At 39.0% G+C, this 19,381-nt stretch overlaps 1 protein-coding gene across 2 annotated transcripts in view; it reads left to right on the forward strand.

Moving 5' to 3' along the window:
- Positions 1-19,381, forward strand: part of ELP3 (elongator acetyltransferase complex subunit 3) — a 98,018-nt gene that overhangs the window by 42,656 nt on the left and 35,981 nt on the right. For both annotated transcript variants that reach the window (XM_003272917.4, XM_030817021.1), the window contains one exon: positions 2,102-2,295. In XM_003272917.4, the coding sequence (XP_003272965.1) occupies positions 2,102-2,295 (194 nt within the window). The remainder of the gene's footprint in view (positions 1-2,101; positions 2,296-19,381) is intronic.

The following is a 19,381-nucleotide window of genomic DNA, read 5'->3' on the forward strand; positions in this document are numbered from 1 at the left end:
CTAAATGTTCTCATCTGCCTGTTTGGGAAAGGCTAAGGGTTAACGGATAATTCCCTCTATGTACACACTTGATCCAGTACCCCTGTTTTTATTTCCATGTCTCTCCTCCATCCTGCCCAGTTCTTGGTACCTCTGATCCATGAGCCTTTCTGGGATTCTGCAGTGTGATTGAGCAGGCCTTTCGTTACTGTCTGCTTTTACTGTTTTCTTTACTTGCAAAGTCATTCACAAGCCTTCCTAGTTTCTGTCTTTGAAGAATTTGTTGCCATCTTGGGTCTCATTCTTGCCTCCTTTCTTGTTCTCTTTGTTCTTCTGGGTTTATACTTTTTAAAAAATTCTTTCCTGTTCCTTTTTTTTTTTTTTTTTTTTCTCTTCTTGAGATGGAGTCTCACTCTGTCGCCCAGGCTGGAGTGCAGTGGCACGATCTTGGCTCACTGCAACCTCCGCCTCCTGGATTCAAGCGATTCTCGTGCCTCAGCCACCTCAATAGCTGGGAATACAGGTGCGCACCATCACGTCCAGCTAATTTTTGTATTTTTAGTAGAGATGGGGTTTCACCATGTTGGCCAGGCTGGTCTTGAACTCCTGACCTCAGGTGATCTGCCTCCCTTGGCCTCCCAAAGTGCTGGGATTACAGGTGTGAGCCACTGCGCCTGGCCCCTGTTACTTTAGTGTGGTTTTGGAGGGAAAGAAAAGAAACACTTTTTTAAATTCTCTAGCGTAACCGAAAATTGAGAACCAATCAATTTTCATTCTTTCCAAAAGAATGTATCAGCCCATATGTCTCCGAAACTTACTATACAAGCACCAGAAATACTTTTCTAAATCCCATGTTCAAATGTGGATTCAGACTGGGTGAACAATGGCTTCCATACGTGCTCTTTGTGGGATGGCTGCAGAATATTTATTAAAGACCTGATGATTCTTTAAAATATAAATGTTATAGGAAAATCACACGATTACAGAAGATCTCTGAAACTAAATAGTACATAAAGAATACAGCATTTAAGAATGTGACAGATGTCAATGAGAGATGGAAAAGTCTGTTGTTATATTTCTTTGTAAAGCAAGTTAAACAATGAAGAGCTTTGGAAGAATAATGTGGCAAAGATAAAAAGGATTTTTCCAGTTTACAAGATAGAGCCCTGCCAGCTGAGTAGATACTCCCACCGAGGTGGGAGTGAGAGGGGACTGTGAGTCCACTTTCATTTCTCCAAAATATATTATGAAAAACAAGATTAGAGCAAATTATCAGTGCAAAGTCATGGAAAGGAGAATGCCTGGTGTCTCATTGCTACATCCCAAAATAAAGAAAGAAAGCAGCCAGCTGGGGTGATGTAGTATAAGAAATGACTGTGCCAAAAGTAGTTGAGTTAGATGTATTGCTCAGTGTCCAGATAACAAATGGACAACGTGTAGCCCAGGATAGGAATGGTTGGTGCCAGTTGGCTTAGGGACAGAGTAGTCATATCCAGGGATCAGCAAACTTTTCCTCTAAAGGGCCCTGTAGTAAACATTTTAAATTTTGTAAGCTAGATGATCTCTGTCACAACTTTTGAAATGTTTAAGTAATTAAGTATATTCCATTATTAAAGGAAGATATACTCTAGAGGTGAAGGCAGACATTGAATAGATTATCATGTGATGATAAGAAAGAGGTAATACTGGGTTCAATGGGATTTTTTTTTTAAGTGGGACAGCTAGTATTTGAAGGTCAGAGGGGCCTCTCTGAAGAAGTGGCATTCAAACTGAGACCTGAAGATGAGCTAGATAAAGAAAAATTGATGAACTTTCCAGGCAAAGGAAATTGCCTTTGCAGGAGTGGAAAGGCCAGATGGTGAGGGGTGGCATGAGATGAGATTGTGCAGGAGACAAGCTGGAATGGTGAGGGCCTAGTGCAGTCCAGCACACACTTGCTTTGCCCCAGTGAGGCTACAGAAACAAGGAGTTTCTGTTCTGTCTGTACGCCCTACCTGGTCAGAAGCAAAGACTACCCCAGGGCCTACTGGGTGTGCCAGAGAAGCTGTCAAGGGTTGAGATTTCACCTTCGGTGATCTCTGCATAACTAATGGAGAAGTCATTTTCTGTTCTCTATTCACAGGAGTTTTTTGAGAACCCTGCTTTTCGTCCCGATGGTCTGAAACTCTATCCTACCCTGGTGATTCGTGGGACCGGGCTTTATGAGCTTTGGAAATCAGGAAGATATAAGAGTTACTCTCCTAGTGACCTGGTCGAATTGGTGGCTCGGATCCTAGCCCTCGTGCCTCCATGGACTCGAGTGTATCGAGTGCAGAGGTAGTGTGTTATCTTTTATTCCTAAAATAGTTGGTGACTAGTCTGTTTACCATTTCTCATGGAAATAGTCTGATTTCATATTGAGGGTTTTGGATTTTTTTTAATGGAAATAAGACAGCTGGAATGCTATCTGTAAATAGAGAGGGATGAAAATCATAGCATGTCTAAGCCACTTTGCCAATATCATATTTATTTATCTACCCATTCATTCATGAGCCTGGAGACGGAGCCATGATGGTCAATAGGCATGGTGCTTGCTTCCGAGCAGCTTATGGTCTAGTTCAGTGTTTCCTCTTCCAGGTCTGCTTCCATCTAGATGCAGTAATGGGTATGAGCATAAGAAGTGTGGCCAAGTGTGCAATCTCTGTTCTAGAGCCTCTGAAAGAAAAAGAGTAGCAACAATCACTCTTTACAGATATTAATGTAAATATGGAGGAAAGGTGACATATTTCTGATGGCTTGAAGAAAATGAAATAATCTGAACTTTCTTCCTAGAAAAGAGAAAGTAAGATCTCATTTACGATCAGGAACCTTATTTACCTATTTGTACTTACATACATACATACATATATACTGGAAACGTAACATAACATCACAGAAAAATTTTAGAAGCCATAAAGTTACCTGTATACCTACAATCCTAACAAAGCCAGTTCCCACACACACATTCCCATCACCCTGCCAAAAACTACCCAGGTTCCAATATTACGAATGCAAGGCCAGAAGGAGACTGCAAATGCGTTACAATCAGCTGCTAGAGCAGGACTCCACTGAGCACAGAAACTGTGTGACTGATCATGTAAAGCAATGAACACTGAAAACAAGCCTAATTAACTACTTAAGGAAAATTATCAAGGATATAAAGTAACGGACTTGCTTGAAGGTCAAAGGACATTTACATGATACTTCTGCTGCATACTGATTTCTCACAGTTTTAAAATCATTGGCCAAACTGCAGGATCTAAATTGCCTATATGGTCTCTATTTTTAAAAATACACTTAAGAATACTAAGGAGATTTTAATAGAAAAATCAACTGTTGAAATTGCTCGCGTGGCCCTTCCCCTTGTCGTTCAACCCTTCTGAAGCAATTCAGTCCAAAAGACATTAGGTGGTGCGGAGCAGTGTAGGTGTCCATGTGCAGGAGGCAGGGAGCCACAGCGGTCCAGAGCAGGGTGAGAAGGTCACTCATTCACATGCAGGAGGCAGAGGCGTGGTGCAGGCTGATGAAGTCAGAATGTGACGAAAAGGGCATTCATTCTCACCAAGGGCAGATCTGGTATCTGGTACAGGATGTCAGAGCTGTACGTCCTCCAGGGGTGGGTTGGGGGTATATGCAGAAGAGGAAACAGCAAGAAAAGACCAGTTACTTACAAGGAGTTAATCTAATTAGCAGATATATTAGGGATAATGGGTGCTAGGTTTTTTTTGTTATCTTAGAAGTCAATTACAAAAGTTGAAAAAGGAGAAAATTAGTGTGAGCACTGCGGTATTTTGGAACAGGAGATAGTGGTGTGAACTTATGGTTTCCAACATATAGGTAGATGTAGAAATAAGTGTAAATGTAATGAATAATAACACTGTCGGCCCTTCACATCCTCGGATTCTGCATTCTTCAAATTCAACCAACTGCAGATGGAAAATATTCAGAAAAAACAGTGGGTGGTTGTTGCATCTGTACTGAACATGTACAGATTTTTTTCTTGTCATTACTCCCTAAACAATACAGTGTATCAATTAGTTATAGTACTTACAGTGTATTAGATATCAATAAGTAATCTAGAGACCAGGCGTGGTGGCTCACGTCTGCAATCCCAGCATTTTGGGAGGCCGAAGTGGGCGGATTACCTGAGGTCAGGAGTTCGAGACCAGCCTGGCCAACATGGTGAAACCCTGTCTCTACTAAAAATACAAAAAATGGCCAGACGTGGTGGCAGGTGCCTGTAATCCCAGCTACTCAGGAGGCTGAGGCAGGAGAATCACTTGAACCCGGGAGGCGGAGGTTGCAGTGAGCAGAGATCATGTCATTGCATTCCAACCTGGGTGACAAAAGTGAAACTCCATCTCAAAAAAAGTAATCTAGAGGTGATTTAAAGTATACAGGAGGATGTGCATAGGTTATATGCAAATACTACACCATTTTATATGAGGGACTTGAGCATCCATGAGGGACTTTGGGAGTCCTAGAACCAATCCCCTTTGGATACCGAGGGACAGCTGTAAGTGTGTGTGTGTGTGTGTGTGTGTGTGTGTGTTTTATAGCAATGAGTGTACTTAGTTTCCAGTGAGCCCAGCTGGTTTCTAGATCTTGGTCTCTAAATGCTCTCCATTACTAAAAGGAACTTCTTGTGCCAGAAAGTAAGGAAGTGTTCAAAGAAGAAGAGGGAAGCTGGCTTAAAGGGCTCCCACTGGCCAAATCTGGGACAATTTGAGAATCAAAATAAATATTGATATTAACAGATTATAACCAGCTGAATAAAATAGGAATCCACCAGTTTATACCAATATTCATAATTAATAAGTTAGAAGTGTGATTCAGAAATATAATATTTGCAGTCAGTCTTCATCATTCTCAGATTCCTTATTTGCAAATTTTCCTACTCACTAACATTCGTTTGTGACTCAAATCCAATACTGGCATTTTCACAGTCATTCTTGGGCATGCTTAACAGTGAAAAATTTGAGTTGCCCAGCGTTGTCACCAGCTGAGGTCAAACAGGTGGTGCTCTGCCTTCTCATTTCAATGCTCACACTGGGAGCCAATGTCCTTCTTGCAGTCTGTTTCATGCCATGTTTTTCAAAGTTTTGTGCGTTTTTTGAGGATTTGCCATTTAGTGTGGCCCTCAAGCATAGTACTGAAGTGCTGGCTATTGCTCCTGAGTGCAGGAAGGCTGTGACGTGCCTTCTGGAGAGAATACATGTTATGTAAGCTTTGTTCAGGCATGAGTGATGTGCCGTTGGCCATGAGTTCAGTGTTCATGAATCAACAATATATATAAGATAAGGTGTGTTTAAACAGAAACACACATAAAACAAGGTTATGTATTAAACAGTCGACAAAAATATTGTGACCAGTGCCTCACAGGAACCTAACCTTGTATTTTCCCTAGGAGCAATTGCTCGGTATACAATATAAGTGTGTTGGTGACACTTGGTAGAACGTTTACTACTGCCTGCTAACAGAACTAGAACCGACTACCGACTGCACATAGTTTCAGAGTATCTCCCCCACCATACTTACCAATTGCAGAGTGAAAGAGAATAACCTAATAGTGGGAAAACTTGGCAGCTGATCAAAGTGAACATTATCAGTAATAGGACAAATCACAATTCTAGGCTGCCTGATAGAGGGTTTGAGAACATAGCATCACTTCTCTGTTACTCAGCCAGAACTTCACAATCTGAATCCAATAGTCAGGAAACGTTAGACAAAACAAAATTGAGGAACATTCTAAAACATAACTGGCCCGTAATCTTCAAAAGTATCAGGATGAAGAAAAGAGTTCCAACTTGAAGGAGACTACACAGACATGACAATTAAATACAAGGTTCCGAACTAGGTCCTTTGGCTGTAAAGGACTTTATTGGGACACTGGTGAAACTCAAATGGGGTCTGGGATTAGACACTAGTGAAGTATCCATGTTAACTTCCTCATTTTGATGGTTCTTTCGTGGTTATGTAAGAGAATATCCTCGTAGGAAATACTTAAAGTATCCTCAGGGCGTTGGGACATCTTATTTGCAAATTAACTTTCAAATAGTTCAGAAAAATAATTATTTGTACTGCACTTGGGACTTTTTAACTTTGTGATTGTTTCAAAATCTAAATTAATACAGTAGACAACAAAGCTGCAGTAAATAGCATTCACAGAGACAAAAGAAGAAGATGATTTGCATGTATAACTGACTCAAGCAACCAGAGAGCAGTAAAGATGCAGCTTCTCAGCCGCAGAGCATGGCAACAGATAGCACAAAATAGTTAGCAATTTCACATCCAGAAATACCGAAAGTAACAAGGCATGGATCCCACAGGCAATCAGATGAAGAATTTGCATTTTCTCCCTTCGTTTTCAGCTTAAATTTCTTTCTGCTGTAACCAGATGAGTCAAAAGCAGCAGAGACATTGCTATACCATTAAAAGCTTAATTTTATACACTTTTAAATACCACTATGTGACATTATCCTGGCCTACCAACAACTGAGAAAATAAGGACTTGAAGAAAACAAGGGCAGCAGAAATAGTCTCTATAGGAAAAATGTAAAGGAGTGATGACAGGAAGAGTGGAGAACACTTATATGATACAACCAAAAGGTTGTATGATAAGAAAGGCATGACATTATTAATAAGCAACCTATGAGGCCTGTTAAGGAAACCTGGCTGTTCTCAGTTCGTCTGATATGACCCCGTGACACTTCTCCTACGGAGAATTGGCCCATAGGAGAGTCCACAAGCTCTAATTTCAGGAGGCCCAACTGTCACATATATTTCTCTATCAATACATCACTTAAGGAGCTTGTGAGTGAGGAGTGGTACAGGTGGATGTAGGCTTAAGATTTCGAAGTGACACTCTTACTTCACACATAGGTGGGTGGATTAAAATGTAATGGAATACTGTAAAACAAGAGGCAGTGGTGCAATCTCTTTCAAAATGTGGAATCAGTAACGTCCTCGATGAGCCTGAGGACAGTTTATTGTTTGAAGATAGCGATGACTCGGTTCCTAACACAGTAATGCCATTGGTGAAGAGAGTCATCCAGAGTCTAGCTGTGATGTCAGGTTTTTATGCTTTAGGGTTGATAATGTAGTTAACTGTGAATATGATCATTTGCTAGATTTTTTAGTACAAAGACTAATATCTTCATAGTATTTTCCATTTTGTTTTCTTATTTTTTATGTAGTTTTGGTGCTTTTGATATGTAACTGATGTTTGTTTTTACACACGTTTCTGTTAGAATTCTTTTTTTTTTTTAATGTAGCTTACTGTGGACTGAGGTTCAGTAAAGCATTTACTTTTTTGTAAGCATGAGGAGAATTCCTTCAGATGCATTATGTTACTTTATGTTTTGCATTGAGTGTTACTAAACTATTACTGTGACTGCCTGCGTAAGAACTCATTCATACTTACTATATTTTGCTACTTCCTTTTTACTCATTTCTTTGTATATACCACATTGAAAAATGATTCAGATTTATTTTATATTGGAACTTGCTTTTTATTCTCAACAGCCACTGAAATCACTGAAATTTTAGACTAGGCGTATGCAGTGCTGAGGTAGCGTATGAGATTTCACGTTCTAGTCAATGTATTACATCTTGTGCTTCTGCTGTGTAGCACCACTCCATGATCTCATACACTTCTTTTTTGATCATGTGATTTTATACTCCCCCCCAGCAGTCTGTAGAATATTACTAATTATCCAGAACTTATGTTTCTTCCTGATTTCTAGCCATAAAATATTCTATTTACATGAGCAAAATAATGTTTTCTCTGTAAAACTACTAAACCACTTTCAATATATGTATTAATAACAAGTTAACATTACTTTTCCAAAAATTTCCTTACAAAGTTGGAGTGCATCTTTACATATCAGTATATTTTATACACTGGCAAATTTGCTGTTGGCACTTTCATGTTCCATTTCCTAAGGATTTGGAATAATCTTCATGGTTATAAACTTAATGGCAGCATAGTACTCTGCAATTTTAATTTGTCTTTTTTAGTAAACTGTTCGCCTTGTTAGAAATTTAGGTTGCTTCCAGGTTTCTTTGCTTTCTTCTTCCTTTTTTAAATGTAATTATCCTGGCCCCCACTACAGCTAAACTTCATGTACATAGAACTTTCTACTGCTGTTGAAGTAATCTCTTAGGGTAGTATAATCTGGGAGAAGGATTACGCATGGTAAGGGGTCTAAGCATCTTTTCATTATTATTATACTTCTTAAATCCTTTCTGGAACAAGGGGAAAATAAATAAATGTTACAGTTTTTGCTATGAATATTGATATGACTTTCCAAAGGGATTATACCAGTTTAAAGTAAACATTTACTGGTTTTATCACAACCTCTATAGAATTGGGTGCTTTATAGTATTTTTATTTTATTTAATTAAGGGTATTAATTTGCATTTCCCTAGTTTCCCTTGTAACTATTATTTGTGTTTCTTCTTAAATCAGTTGTCTGTTTATATTTAATTTGCCAGTCATGAAATTTAGATTATAAATATTGTCTTTTTATTGAGAAAGCTCAGAAAAAGTTCATAAATGTTGCCTCATTTTGAATTCTTTCCTCAATCAGGCGAATAGGAGAGTAGGGAACCAAGAGGCCACATTCATGTTCGTATAAGACACTTTGCACGTAATAACAATCTGATAGCTGTGTTCTAGTAAAACAGCTTCATCTCTCTATTTAAAAACCTTAAATTCGGCCAGGCACAGTGGCTCACGTTTGGGAGGCCATGGCGGGTAGATCACTTGAGCCTAGGAGTTCAAGACCAGCCTGGGAAACATGGTGAAACCCCATCTCTACCAAAAAATAAAAACATTTTAAAAATTAGCCAGGCGAGGTGGCACATGCCTGTAGTCCCAGCTACTCAGGAGTCTGAGGTGGGAGAGTTACTTGAGCCTGGGAGATCAAAGCTGCAATAGGATGTAATGGCTCCACTGCGCTCTAGCCTAGGCAACAGAGTAAGACCCTGTCTCCAAAAACAAAAACCCTGAAATTCCATTTCAAAGTGCTTTAAAATTTATATTCAGATATAACTAGAATTTGGTAACTAGAATTTTGGAATTCAGACATTATCTAAAATGTCTGGACTTTTAGAAAGAAACTTGTATCAGGCTGGGCGCGGTGGCTCACGCCTGTTTTCCCAAGCAGTTTGGAAGGCCGAGGCAGGCAGATCACCTGAGGTCAAGAGTTCAAGACCAGCCTGGCCAACATGGCAAAACCCCATCTCTACTAAAAATACAAAAAAATTAGCCGAATGTGGTGGTGGGCACCTATAATCCCAGCTACTTGGGAGGCTGAGGCAGTAGAATTGCTTGAACCTGGGAGGCAGAGGTTGCAGTAAGCTGAGATCATGCCACTGCACTCAGCCTGGTGACAGAGTGAGACTCCGTCTCAAAAAAAAAAAAAAAAAATTAAAAAAGAAACCTGTCAAAAGCTAGATAGTAAAATTTTGAAATAAAAGTGCTCAGAAAAATGTTAATTGCTAACTTAAACTTTATAGCCAAATGTGTATGAGAAGGCTGAGTGTTTATACAGCATCAAGTGGCTGAGAAACTTTCTGATTTGGGAAGAGAGACTCATGGGGATTTTACTCAGCAATGTTTTTTTCTAGCTTCAGCCTTAAAGTTTTAGAGCAATTCTGAGACTGTAGAAAATTGCTGTTAGTCTAAGACTACAGTTAAGCACCCTGACTCTGTTTAATTTGATATTAGTTATGTCTTGCTAGGAAGAAACCACTGGCAAAGGAGAAAAGTCTCCTCCAAGGATATTTAGTCCAGATGATTTTTAATAATTATAGTTTATTTATTTTTGTTTTAAATCATTGTAAAGGAAAATCATTTGTGTCTTTCTGTTCTGTGCCTTTAGAAAATCTGCCTAGCCTCTATGGAGGTTCACCTAGTGGCAGCTTCCACCAATTACAGGCAACACACTTGACTGGTGAAGCTGAACTTACAAGGTTTATGTGGAGAAGGAACTTTTTTTTTTTTTTTTTTTGAGACAGAGTCTAACCCTTGTCACCTAGGCTGGAGTGCAGTGGCACAATCTCAGCTCACTGCAGCGTCCGCCTCACAGGTTCAAGCTGTTCTCCTGCCTCAGCCTCCTGAGTAGCTGGGATTATAGGCTCCTGTCACCGCGCCCAGCTAATTTTTGTACTTTTAGTAGAGATGGGGTTTCGCCATGTTGGCCAGGCTGGTTTCGAACTCCTGACCTCAGGTGATCTGCCTGCCTCGGCCTCCCAAAGTGCTGGGATTGCAGGCGTGAGCCACCACGCCCAGCCGAGAAGGAACTTAGGCAGGTATCAGAAGGGAGAATGGAGGAAAGGAAGATAATTTGAGTGGGAACACAATGTTTCACACTTTTAAAATTTTACTGTAGTTTACTGATAGATTACTTGATGTTTTTAATTGGTTATTTTCCCTGCCCTGCCCTACCCATTACCTTTTTTTAAAAAAGACTATTTATACTTTTTAGTTTTATGACAGTTGAGTCAGTAACATCTTCCAGGGTGTTTTTATGAAGCAGAATCCTAATAGAAGATTCTGTGTTCTAGCCCTGAAGGGTACAGCCAATGATTAAAAGTAAAATTCTGTCCAGACACATGATGGAGCCACATTAAACTGTTGCTGCCCTCAGGCTATTTGACAGCTATCTGCCGATGTGATATTTAAATCATCGTGAAACATTAGAATAGGAATACCAATTCACAACCCAAACATGTTTCTGATGTATGAGCAACTGCAGACAAAAAAAGGCCTAGACATCACTTGAAAGGTTTCTGATGAGCAAATTGCAAATATCAGCACCTCTAAGCTTGAAATGTTACCTATTGAAATAGAACAGTGAATATTCTTGTATGTAGTCGATCTTCAGGCCAAGAAAGTGGAACTAGATTGAATCAAATGGAGAAACCTAAAAATAATTTTAACTCCTACCTAGATGAATGTAGCAAGCTCAGTCAGTTATCTCATCGAGGTTTTCAACTCCTAGAAGACTGTAACAATGCCTGCTTATATAGTCCAGATTGCGTACTGCAGTACTCTGTCCATTGAACATGCTCAGCATACATAGAATTATCTCTTTTCATTTTCAGTGAAAAAGATTTTGTCACTGAAACTGGCAATTACCACATTTCTGTTCCTTAATGAGGAAAAACTTCCATCTGGTATACTTGCGGCACGATACTACCAAAGACCATTGAATCCATGTTGCATTCTCATAGTGGCAGACGTAAATTTAAGGACATTTGTGAATTGTCAGCATCAGCGTGAATGCCTGTGTTACCAGATCCTCACTGACTTGTGCTCTCTGGTAATCAGGGCCAGCTTCAAGGATATGTGACCCATGCAGTCTCATAGGGTCTTGCACTTGGCTTAATGCTCTGCTGTCACCGTCTTGAAATTATTAATAATTTTTTTCACAAGGACTCATGTTCTCATTTTGCACCGGGCCCCACAGATTCTGTAGCAGCCTCCTGGGTCTTTTTATCATACAGTTCTGCTTACCAACACTGTATGTAAAACTTTCCCTAGAGAGTTTACGTCTATTGAAATTTTAATGTCTTTTGAAAGTACCAGTTTGTTATTAAGTATTTATAGAGATCATCTCCCCTTGCCTTTCCATCTCCCCTTCCCACTGCCTGTGGAGACAGTGCCCCTAAAGCGTGGCCAGCAGCATACCTGGCACCTGACTGATGCAGAGGTAAGGGGAGGGAGTGCAGAGATGGCAGCTGCAGTTTTTGGGAGATTAGTTACATAGAGCAAAGAAGTTATTTGATTTAGCAAATGAGTAGATGTCCTAAAGATAAGGAGAGCCAGTTTTCTCACTCCCTAAAGGGATTTACAGACAAAAGGTGAAAGCTGAAAAGAACACCAAGGTACCATGTTAGTATTGGAATTATCAGTATGAACTTATGGGTTTAAAAATTTATATATAGAAATAGTTATAGCGTGTATGTTTATATATATAAATATATGTCTCTCTCTGTGTGTGTATGTGTGTATGCATGCATATATTTCTTAGTAGTGTATACTGAGAGGTTCTAGAGGCAGTAACACCCCAGCAGTAATGAACACAGTGAGTTCCAAGATCATAGTTTCTAAATACCACTCTCCACTAAAAGAAATCAGTGCCTAGAAAAATGACTGTTTCCAGGGCTGGGCAGCAAACATACAGGATGAACATAGAACGTCTTGTCGTTCCAGAGAGTAAGTAAATAATCAAAGAATGACGGGGTCATGTCAGAAGGACCCAGAAACCAGCCTGAATGCATACCCACTGGCAAAAATCTAATGTCAGCAACAAAATAAATAACGTTAATATTAGTTAAAAACTTGTATAAAATAGGAATCCATAAGTTTATACTGATACACATAAATGAATAGATAAATAGGAAAGAAGGGAAAAGTCTTCCTTACATACAGGGTCAACTAGTAAATATAGAAGGGATGGTAGAAGTAGTCACTATTTGGCAACCATTATAGGAAAGGTGATAGAGACAGGAGTCATCAGTCGATGTGAGACTAGTAGTTGTAGGTTTGATGAGGAACAGGGTGTCGTCATGATATTGTCATTTCTCCCCATAAAATATTACTCAGATGTAAAGGGGGAAATGGTGACCATGGTGTAGATAGCCGGCAGACACAGTCTTGACCAGGGCATCCTGTGATGAAACAGGTCAATATAGCATGCCTATATTATTCACTGAGACGGGGCATCATTTCTGTGGTATTCCTGCCAAGAATTCATGGCCTCTGGTCATGAGGAAACACTGGACACATTCAGTGAGAATGAAGACTTTCTCACTGGATACCATTAAGTATGGTGTTAGCGATAGGCATTTTTAGATACTCTCTATCAAGTTGAGGAAGTTCCCCTTTATTCCTAGTTTACTGAGAGCTTTTATCACGAATGGGTGTTGGATTTTGTCAAATGCACTTTCTGTATCGACTAATATCGTGAGATTTTCTACTTTAGCTCATTGTTTTGATGAATTACGATAAATCGCACTTGGTTTCAACATATTCTTTTTATGCATTTGATACATTGGATTTCATTTGCTAATATTTTGTTGAGGATTTTTGCATCTATGTTCATGAGAGATGTTCGTCTGTAGTTGCTGTGATCTGAATGTTCCTCCCCCACAAAAAAAAAAAAAAAAAATTCATGTGTTGAAATCCTTACCATCAGGAGGTGGGACCTTTTGGGATGTGATTAGGTTAATAAGGCAGAGCCCTCATGAATGGGATTAGTTACTCAATAAAACAGGCCCCAGAGAACTGCCTCATTCCTTCCATCATGTGAGACACAGCAAGAAGGCACCATCTGTGAGAAAGTGGGCCCTCACCGGGCACTGAATATGCAAGTACCTTAATCTTGGCCACCAGAACTAGAAGAAGTAAATTTCTGTTGTTCATAAGCTAAACAGTTCATGGTATTTTGTTAGAGCAGCTCGAACAGACTCAGACAGTAGTTTTAAGTTCTTTGTCTGGTTTTGGTATTAAGGATGCTGGCCTCACAGAATGACTTAAGAAGTACTAAGAAGTATTCCCTCTGCTTCTGTCCTCTGAAAGAGATTGTAGAGAATTGGTATAGTCTTGCTTAAATGTTTGGTAGAATTCACCAGTGATATAGTCTTATTCAGATCGAGTATTTCTTCTTGTGAGTTTTGGCAGATTGTATCTTTCAGGGACTTTGTCCATTTCATCTAGGTTATCAAATTTGTGGGCATAGAATGTTCATAGTTTTCCATTGTTATCCTTTTAATGTTCATGGGCTCTATAGTGATGTCTCCTCTTTCACTTCTGATACTAGGCATTTCCGTCCTCTCTTTTTTGTTAGCTTGGCTAATCAACTTTTTATTGGTCTTTTCAAAGAACCAGTTTTTGGTTTCATTGATTTGTTTCTCTGTTGATTTCCTGTTTCAATTTCATGAATTTCCACTCTAATTCTTATTATTTATGTTCTCCTGCTTACTTTGGGTTTAATGTACTCATTTTATAGTTTCCTAAGATGGAAATTTAGATTTTTTATTTTAGATTATTCTTCTAATATAGGCATTCAGTGCTATAAATTTTCCTCTAAGCACTGCTTTTGCTGCCCTTGTTCTTTGTTTCTATTTTTGTCTTCCATTCTTTTTCTGCCCTTTGTGGTTTTAATTAAGCATTATGTATTATTCCATTTTCTCTCCTTTCTTAGCATATCAGTTATTCTTCTTTTTTTACTTCTTTTTTTCCAGTGGTTGCCCTAGAATTTGCAATATGCATTTACTACTAATCTAAATTCACTTTCAAATAACACTTTACCACTTCACTTCACAGATAACGTGATACCTTATAATAACAAAATAATCCTAATTCCTCCCTCCTGTCCCATGTGTCATTGCTGTCATTCATTTCACTTAAATACATGCATAAGTAAGCATTTGTATATATGTATGTATATACACACACATAAGCTATCTATAGCAACATACATAATTGAATACATTGTTGCTATTGAACAAACCCTGTTAGATCATTTTAAAATAAGAAAAAGGAAAGGTTTTATTTTACCCTTATTTTTGTTCAACATTTTTCTTTATGTGGGTCTAAGTTTCTGACCTATATAATTTTCCTTCTCTCTAAAGAATTTCTTTTAACGTTTCTTGCAAGGCAGATCTATTAGCAACAAATTCCCTGAATTTTTGTCTGAGAAAGCCTTTTTTTCTCCTTTATTATCCTTTGAAAGAATACTTTCATTGGATACAGAATTCTAGGTTGGTGGCGGGTGTTTTTTCTCCTATCAGGACTTTAAATACTTCACTGTACTCTCTTCTTGCTTGCATGGTTTCTTAGGGGAAGTTGGATATAATTTTTATTTTTCTCTATATGTAAGGTGTTTCTACCTCTCCCCAGCTTCTTTCAGGAATGTTCTTTTTATTTTTTGTAGTTTGAAAATGAAATGCCTACGTGTAGGTTTGGGGGGCATTTATCCTGTTTGGTATTCTCTGAGCTTCCTGGATCTGTGGTTTGGTGTCTGATATTAATTCTGGGAATTTCTCAGTCACTGTTGTTTCAAATATTTCTTATGTTATTTTGTTTCTTCTCTTTCTGGTGTTCTTATTACACATATGTTACACCTTTTATTTATTTTAGAGACAGGGTCTCACTCTTTCCCAAGCCATTCTCCCACCTCAGCCTCCCAAGTAATCAGGACTGGAGGCGTGTGCCTCCATTTTTTGTGGGGATGTGGTCTCATTATGTTGCCCAGGCTGGTCACAAACTTCTGGGCTCAAGTGCTCTTCCTGCCTCGGCCTTCCAGAGTGCTGAGATTATAGGCGTGAACCGCCGTACTCGGCCTGTGTGACACATTTTGTAATTGTCCCACAGTTCTTGGAAATTCTGTTCTATTTCTTTCAGTCTTTGTTGTCTTTGCTTTTCCATTTTCAGAGTTTCTCTTGATAATATCTCAAGCCTAGAGATTCTTTTCTCAGCCGTGTTTATCTACTACTAAGCCCATCACAGGCATTCTTTCTTTCTGTTTCAGTGATTTTTTGATCTCTAGCATTTCTTTTTAGTTTTTCTTCGGATTTCCATCTTTCTGCTTACATTCCCCTCTGTCCTTAAATGCTGGCACCTTTTCCGTCAGAGCCTTCAGCGTGTTCATTATAGTTGTTTTAACTTCCTGGTCTGATGATTCCAACATCCCTGCCATGTCTGTTTCTTATTCTTGCTGTCTCTTCAAGTTGTGTCTTTTGCCTTTTGGTATGCCTTCTAATTTTTTCTTCATAGTCAGACATATAATGTTCTAGGTAAAAGGAATTGCTGTAAATAGGCTTATAGTAACCTGATGGTAAGATGACGGGGGAGAAGTGTTCACTAGTCCTGTGATTAGGTCTTAGTCTTTCAGTGAGCCTGTGCCTCTGGACTGTGAACTTCACAAGGGTTTCTCGGTTTTTCCTACCCCCTTAGATGGGACAGGATGACTAGAGTGGGCAGGAGTTGGATATTTCCTTCCCCCAGGTCAGTTAGGCTCTGGTTAACTAGTTTCTCCTGCAGGAAGGCCTTATTAAGAAAAGCAGTGCTAGGTCATTTTTCAAAATGGTTTCTTTTCCCCTCTCCCAGCCAGAAGCAGAAGGGTTTATTTCTCTGATATTTAATGTGGGGACCTGGCCAAGCTACTGGAGGTACATCTCTCAATATTGTAGGAGTTGGCCTGTGAGTGGGTCCACCCGGAGTTTTTAACTCTCAGACTTGTCTGAGCCTCCAGCAGTTCATCAGTTACAATTCAGGTTTTCTTACCTTAGTGTTGGTTTCTCACAGCAGTTTCCACTCAGGAGTCTCTGCTCTGTTAAGCCACAACTTCCACTAGGGAGTCTCTGATCTCTGCTCTGGGAAGCCACAACTCCCTCTATTTGCCTGTCTGTCTCTCCGCTCCCGGGGCAGTAGTTTACCTTGTGTCTTCCCCTCTTATAGGTCCAAGAAGAGTTGTTGACTTTTCAGACGGTTGACCTTCTACTTGTTCAAGTGGAGTAGCAACTTGCAAGCTCCTTAAATGCAGAACCAGAAACTGGAAGTCCCTTCTCTGCCTGTTTTTCACTTGGGTTGTCTTTTTGTTGTTGAGTTGTAAGAGTTCATTATATATGCTAGATACAAGTCCCTTATCAGATATATGATTTACATATATTTTCTCTCATTCTGTGAGTTACTTTTTTCACTTTTTTATTGGTATGATTTGCAGCACAGACATCTTTAATTTTGATGTAGTCTTTTTCCTTTGGCGTCATGTATAAGAAGCTCAGCAGTGGCTGGGCACAGTGGCTCATGCCTGTAATCCCAGCACTTTGGGAAGCCGAGGCAGGCGGATCACCTGAGGTCAGGAGTTCAAGACCAGCCTGGCCAACATGGCAAAACCCTATCTCTACTAAAAATACAAAAATTAGCCAGGTGTGGTGGCAGGCACCTGTAATCCCAGCTACTCAGGAGGCTGAGGCAGGAGAATTGCTTAAACCTGGGAGGCGAAGGTTGCAGTGAGCTGAGATCATGCCACTGCACTCCAGCCTGGGTGACAGAGCAAGACTCCATCTCAAAAAAAAAAAAAAAAAAAAAAAGTGTTCAGCAGCATGAAGTTTACTTCTGTGTTTTATTCTAACAGTTGTGTAGTTTAGCTCTTACTACATTTAGGTCTATGATCCATTTTGAGTAAATTTTGTATATGGCATGAGGTAGGGGTCCAGTTTCATTCTTTTGCCCATTTGTTGAAAAGACTATTATTTTCTCATAGAATTGTTGTGGCACCATAAAGGATTTTTAATGTGTAGGTCTTATATCCTAGTTTTGAAACCATTACTGAACATCCAGGTAGCTCTGACTATGGTGATTTACCAGATGTCATATCCTAGAAAATCCTTGTGGGGTTTACATGTCATTTGCAAGCTTTAGTAGGTTCCATAATGAGGCAGACTTGGGGTCTGCCTAACCAAATTGTCATTTGCCAGCAGAGAACTTAAAGTACCAAAGAAGGGCCTAATATTCTTCCCTAATGTCAAATTAAGGCTCCAAAGTGCCTCAGCTTTTTGTGATTATAAATTATCAGTCTGTCTAGATGAATTTTTGGTTAATGTTTTCTACCTTTGCCACTTATCAGATTAATGAATTCCATGTGTTTAATACCTGTCCACATTTGTCCCTATCAAGTTTCAAAGTATGCTGTTTAGAAATTAGAACAGTTCTTTGGATTCTGTGTGCCAGTGAAAAGAGGAAGTATAAAGTTGTGCATATGGATTAATAAGCAAATCAGTTTCTTCATAGGTAAGGAGGAAGTTTAATTTGGATGTAGGGAAGGGGCAGTAGGATAAGAGCAGGACAACAGAGCATCGTTTATGATTGGGGAGCTAATAGAGGGAAGTTGTCCTGTTGGTTGAGAGATGGGTTCTGCAGCCCCTTCTGTGGGCTGGGTAGGCTCCGTGGGCGAGTCTCTTACACATTGTTGTCCTGGATTATCTCTGCTGAGTCCATTCTACAAAGGAGACTCTTAAAAACCGTGTTTTCTACCTATCGTAACAGAGCTGATGTTACCTTTTAAGGGTTTGAGATTTTGTAATTGGTTTTTGGTGCATTGGGTAATTAACTTCTCAGTGACCAGTTTCCTACATAGAGTCATCCTTCAACCCACAGAAGCCCTACCTTTAGGCCTCTGCTCTCTTCCCATGTCCAGCCATCCATGGTATTCCGCACCTCTTCATTCATTTTCTTCTTAATTAACTAAGGACACAGAGAGGAGCGCTGCCCCAAGTGTAGTCCTGAGATGCTATCTCATGTTCCTAAAGGCAAGAAGGCTGTTGTGTGACTTAGAGAAATTACATGCGTTAGGTAAGCTGCTTTGAGTTATAGCGCTGTCCATGAGTTATAGTGCTGTGGCCATGAGTTCAATGTTAATGAATCATCTATATGTTAAATAAGGTGCCTTTAAACAAGAAACATGCATCAAACAAGGTTATGCATTGATTAGTTGAAGATGTTTTAGGGGCTCACAGGAACCTAACCCTGTATATCCCCTGTGGACAATGCTTTAGTATTCACTAATTCAGTATCCACAACAGCATAACTATCATGAATAACAAGAATTAAATGTATTTGTCCTGTAATGGGCACTAACACTGGTTGCCACTGACTTTATCAGATTAACTTTGTGCCGTGTATGATGTTTTAAATTTTAAGTTTTATATATTTCTTATATGTGTATATATGAGATGTATAACCATATATTTAATATATATGATGTATAGCCATATATTTAATAATTTATATATTTGTGAGTTCTTTATAAATTATTTCAGGGTAAAAAAGGGCATTTAGAAGACTTTGGCTTATACAATCTGAAACAGTAAAATTTTAAAAATATACATATGTTCCTTGCCAAAATCAACCATATTTTTTACTTTAATAGCCTTCATTTAGCGTCATCTGATTACTAATTTTAAAATGTATTTGATTTTAAGAAAATCATAGTTCCAAAGATAGAAATTTATTTTACTGATAACTGTAAGTAAGCCATATATGCTAACTCTTGTCACTCTAATATATACATTTTATGTCACTCTCACTTTGAACCCTCCAGTGTGTCTTTGTCTTAAAGAATTTTGACTTATCTTTGATTTGTAGAGTTTGCATGGCAACTCTCCTGGCTTCCAGAGCCTAACAGACTTATTTGTATAGCTTTTAAAGCTAATTGATTGACTTTTGATACTTTTGCTGGAGGAATATCTTATTAAAATCAAATGGATGAATTAGCTAATTGTATTTAACATTTGAAGGGATAAGTGAAAAGAGGAGGAAAAGACTCAAGTTGATTCAAAAGCAAAATGAGAAGAAAAGACAATTGGC

Source organism: Nomascus leucogenys, chromosome 8 (assembly GCF_006542625.1).
Source record: "Nomascus leucogenys isolate Asia chromosome 8, Asia_NLE_v1, whole genome shotgun sequence".
Lineage (NCBI taxonomy): Eukaryota > Metazoa > Chordata > Mammalia > Primates > Hylobatidae > Nomascus > Nomascus leucogenys.